A 5,076-nucleotide genomic window follows, 5' to 3' on the forward strand; every position below is an offset into this window, starting at 1 on the left:
GTGGTGAGACCCCCCCTGCAGTACTGCCTTCAGCTCTGGGGTCCTCAGCACAAGAAGGACAGGGACCTCTTGGAGCGAGTCCAGGGGAGGCCATGAAGATGATCTGAGGGCTGGAGCACCTCTCCTATGAAGACAGGCTGAGAGAGTTGGGGTTGTTCAGCCTGGAGAAGAGAAGGCTCCGATCAGACCTTAGAGCAGCCTTCCAGTACCTAAAGGGGCCGACAAGAAAGCTGGGGAGGGACTTTATACAAGGGCACGTGCTGATAGGACAAGGGGTAATGGCTTTAAACTGGAAGAGGGAAGATTTAGATGAAATATTAGGAAGAAATTCTTTACTGTGAGTGTGCTAAGGCACTGGAACAAAATGCCCAGAGAAGTTGTGGATGCCCCATCCCTGGAATTGTTCAAGGCCAGGTTGGATGGGGCTTTGAGCACACTGGAACAAAATGCCCAGAGTTGTGGATGCCGCATCCCTGGAATTGTTCTACCCATGGTAGGTGGCTTGGAACGAGATGGGCTTTAAGGTCCCTTCCAACCAAACCATTCTATCATTCTATTTCATCCTGAAGTCAGAATTGTCTGCAAACCACACCACTCACCTAGGTCATCTGGAACTGTATTTTAAAGCCAATAAGGAAATGACAGAATAGGAACGACATGGAAATGACTAATATTGCTTGGGACACATTTATCTGCAGACCTGACAAGAGTCAGGTGACAGAAGATGCATTATTAGGAGAGCATTAATGAAAATGGGTCTTCATTCATGTTAGAAATAGATTAGTGGAACCTACTGTAGACAATTTCAGCTGGATTCAGCTCATCGGATTCAAAATGTTGACAGCTCAGGTAATAGTAGATGAAGAGAGGCACTTTTAGGGCACAGTACCTGAGACCTATTTTAGGCAACAACTTTAGGATGAAGAGAATTGCACTCCATGGACTACACTGACTAAATCTCCACTAGCTATAAAAAGAGACTAGAGCAAATTGCTCACACACAGATGTTTATACTTAGTCAGGTGCATGCCGCCCTTTCATTTAGAATTAAAGTGGCCCTAATTATGTCTAGTGCACTTCATTTTTAAAATAAATTCAGGCAGTCTGAATGAAGGTCACTTTAATTTGGAGTCAGAATGTTTAAATAGAGGCTTAATGTTGTTTAACCAATCTTACATAATTAGGTTTTATTTAATCTGGATTAATTTTCTGTAAATTTTCTCTGTAGGTAATTTTAGTATGCAAGAAAAATCTATGTTAGGTATTAGCATATCCTGTCAATTCACACTCTGTTTTACTTGGCACAAAAATGTAGAGCTTTAAAGCCTCGAGAAAATGCAAAGAAGTCTGTAGTTTTATTAAGAATTGCTGGAGCTAGAGTGGGAATATACAGTAAGAAGAATTGCTAACCAGACTGGTTAAATCCTTTGGTCTCTATCTCATTGTAGAGGCTATTTATTAACAGAATAAATAAGGTCAGTTTTATGCAGATAGAGTGAAACCATAAAAGAATTCAGTAGCCTTCAGGAAATGTGTTAGCATGACCGTAAATCAAAAATGCAATGAGAAAACTGAGCTGCTTCTCTTACTGAAATAAGGACAAATCAGGACACATTTGGAGAGGGAAAATGCACAGGAGAAAATGGAATTAACCATATGCTGTAAATGCAAGAAGCGAGGGCATGCACAGTGAGTACATAACAAGCACCTGATTCTGTAACTCTGGAGTGTTTTCTCGTAAAAGCCTTTGCAATTACTACGGTTTGACTGCTTGAGTAAAAGCATGAAGGAGGATTGCAGGATCCGATCCTATTTATTTGCGTATATCCTTGGATAGCTCTACCTCATTTACTCAGCTGTATTGTATCTGCTTCTTATATAAAATATCAAAGGCTGCTGTCAGGTTAAAGAGGATGAAGATCAGATCCTAAGATCTGCCTGGGGAAAAAAAGAGTTTTTTAGATTTTCTGTGCAAGAGCTAATGGGTATGTTTATTAAGTCTGTGCTGCGTGAGCATATTTAGGGTTAGTTTAGGATGCAAAGCTCGGCTGTGAGCATGAGGCAGCTGCTCAGCTGCTATCTTTGTTATACACAGGATCACTGGGCCAAATGTGACCAGCAGGGTGTACTCACAAATTCCCTGCAAATATCCTGACCAAGGGATTGGGAAACAAAGAGGGCGAGTGACTGGCCTAAGTTGACATAAACTGTGTGTCTTCAGTGAGACCTTGGACCGTTTCCCGGTTCGTGGTGGCAGGGGAAAGCCTCTGCTCTGCTCTGACTGCCCTTGGGGTCAGGGCAGGATGGCTGGGTTACTAAAACTGCAGGGCTTTCCTTGGCCTTCCTTGGAGACAAAGGAAGGAAGAATTATAAAGGAAAGATAATTGAGTCCATAGGCTTACCCAACATCGAAAAAGTAAATCCTGACAATAGTCCAAGCAGTGATGAAGACGGAGGGGGCACCTGACAAGAGAAGAGATGGTATTACTGTCAGAAATCAGTATCAATGTTTTCAGGGCTGTTCTCCCTCACTCTCCATCTCTCCTGAGTGACTGCGGTGATGCCTTCTCTCAAGAGTGGGCAAATGCTTCATGTTTTCAACGCTCACATGTCAAACAACCAATATGTTGCCTTTCTCTCCCATTGGCCATGTAAGATGAGTTTCTGTAACTGCTCCCTAACAGATTTATCTTCCTGTTGCAGTGCCTACAAAAACACTTCTGACAATGAAAGGCAAGGAATAGGAATCACTTTAGACATCTACAGTGTGGACACCTGTATCTAAGCCAGTCACCACAGGCTCTCTTTAGCATCAATGGGGAGAAATATGTACTTCTCACACACAGGTCATCTGAGCTACTTTAGATGTTTGCTTTTGGACAAGAAATATTGCCTGGATCTCCACTGACTATAAAGGGAGCCTGGAGTGACAAGTTCACATGTAGGTGTCTGCAGCTGGCCAGATGAACCTGCCTCTGCTCCTCACTCCATCATCTTCTGCCTGACTAGGATGGTGTTGTTTCATCCTTGTGGTGCCTCTTTTCTCTGTTTCTTGTCTTTAATTAGATTTAGATTGGAAATACTCCAGGAAGGACATGTCACTTTGTTCTGCGTTAGTCACAGCATTGTGAATTGTTTATTACTAGTGATTTCCCAGTGCAATGATAATAAAACCAGTAAGAACTGTAATGAGTGCGTCCAAATTATTAATTCTTGCATGATCCATTTCAGATCCATCACTGATGCTCTTGAAATGATGGATGACTGAAAGGCCAAAAGATCCTTCAAGCACTTGAATTGCCCTTCCTCACCCAAGCAACCTCAGAATACATTATGACTACAAGAGATTTCCTTTGATTTAAAATCATTAGCTTCATACATTTTTCTTTAAAATCCACCAGCTCTACTGTGCTGAAAGAAAGGGTATCTATGCACAAGGCAGGTTTAAAGAAGGTCTGACCTGATTAACTGCATCTGAAACAAAGCCTGCTAACATAATCTTTTCTTATGCTTATAGCACAGAGAATTGTCTCTCTTCTGCAGTGTGAACCCAAGCGTAACTCCTGTCACTTTCGATGAAAGTTACTCTACGGCTAATTGATCAAATCCTGAGTCCAGGCATACCCCTGTACGTGACACAATTTTATTTTTTCTTTTCTTTTCAAGATTTTTCCGCGCTCTAATTATTTCTCAGTTTCAGCTATCGAGAGCATGCAATAGAAAGTATTTTGCTTACTTATACATAAATCTTGAGCTAAATGGCTTATAGGGGAAAAGAAATCTCTGTTTCCTCTTTGGAGAAAGAAGAGAAGTTGAGCTGGTAGGATTAATTTGCATAATTTAGCAATTCAGCTCTGAGTTACTTTGTGAAGAGTTTGTTTCTGTCTTCCTTTGCATTTTCTTATTTTATTTTGTTTTGTTTTGATTGGTTTGGTTTGGTTTTATGTGTTTGAGACTAGATTCACATTAAAGCTGGAGAAATCATGAATGCAATAAGCAGGTGGTTATCAGCATTAGCACACAGGTGGCAGGATCTCATGATAGCTCGCTGGCCTGAATTCAGTAAGACAAGGAGAGAGTGATGGACCATAGTGTCTGGTTCAGTCCAGGAGTCCTGCTTTGCTGGGATCCATTCTTACAATTTAAGGTCAATGCATGACGTCAACTTTGGGATCCCGGTAAGGATTAAAGGACTAAATGACTATAAAGGTGATGGGGAGATTCAGACCCACAGTCCTTAAGGACACTGAGGTGCTCAACTATCAATTAACCTAGCACAAACGAAGTTCTTAAACACCCTTGAAGATTTAGGCTAATGCTCTTAAATTCCTCTGGCCATCACTTGATCTTGCTCCTGGTTGCACTAACAATTCTTGGCAGCAAAGTAACATGTATACTACATCTCCGCCCTGTCTGAACCTCCAGGTTTGCAGATTAAATTGCTGTTAAAAAGGCCTGTCAAGATCACTTCTTGGCATTCAGTTTTGAGAAGATGCGTACCCCAGCCAATCAAGATGTACCACCAAAAGTACTTCCTCTCTGAAAAGAAGGAGATGACCAACAGGGTGTGAAGATACAACCCCTCCACCAGGAGCCAGAAGAAGTTGGCCATGACGCAGTACTGGAAGAAAACCATCATGGCTTTGCAGCCTACCTGGAAGAGAAGAAACGAACAGTGGTGAACTGCAGCATGTTTCCATAGTAAACACACCAAATTACCAGCAAGCCTTGCCCTGCGTGTATCTTTGGGATTGGTTTTTGCAGCACCTGAAGTCCTCATGGAATGAGTTCTATGGTAAAAAGCTGAAAGCCCTACCAAGGTTGCCTGGGGTGGACATGCTTGACACACGTTAATCCCTGCATGGAGAGTGCAAAGTGCATTCTTGACAGAGCCAGCTCAGGTCTGGATGCCATTTGACTGTGTGAGCCTGCAGATGCACTCAAGCTTGGAAACCCTGCTGAGCAGTGACAAACTGATATGCTGGACTCTGATCCCTACCAGCGTGGTGCTGCTCTCTGTAGGTTTTGGATGTACGTCTGTGGGAAGCTGGCTTAGTGGCACAGTGGATGCCAGAA

At 42.5% G+C, this 5,076-nt stretch overlaps 1 protein-coding gene across 1 annotated transcript in view; it reads right to left on the reverse strand.

Annotated features, from left to right (window-relative positions):
- Positions 1 to 4,648, reverse strand: part of VIPR1 (vasoactive intestinal peptide receptor 1) — an 18,931-nt gene extending 14,283 nt beyond the window's left edge. Inside the window, exons 1-2 of the mRNA XM_009705151.1 lie at positions 4,501 to 4,648; positions 2,403 to 2,463 (exon numbers count right to left, since the gene is read on the reverse strand). Of these exons, the coding sequence (XP_009703453.1) occupies positions 2,403 to 2,463; positions 4,501 to 4,639 (200 nt within the window). The 5' untranslated portion in view covers positions 4,640 to 4,648. The remainder of the gene's footprint in view (positions 1 to 2,402; positions 2,464 to 4,500) is intronic.
- Positions 4,649 to 5,076: the final 428 nt, after the last annotated feature.

Source organism: Cariama cristata, unplaced genomic scaffold, assembly GCF_000690535.1.
Source record: "Cariama cristata isolate BGI_N322 unplaced genomic scaffold, ASM69053v1 scaffold8568, whole genome shotgun sequence".
NCBI classification, from domain to species: domain Eukaryota; kingdom Metazoa; phylum Chordata; class Aves; order Cariamiformes; family Cariamidae; genus Cariama; species Cariama cristata.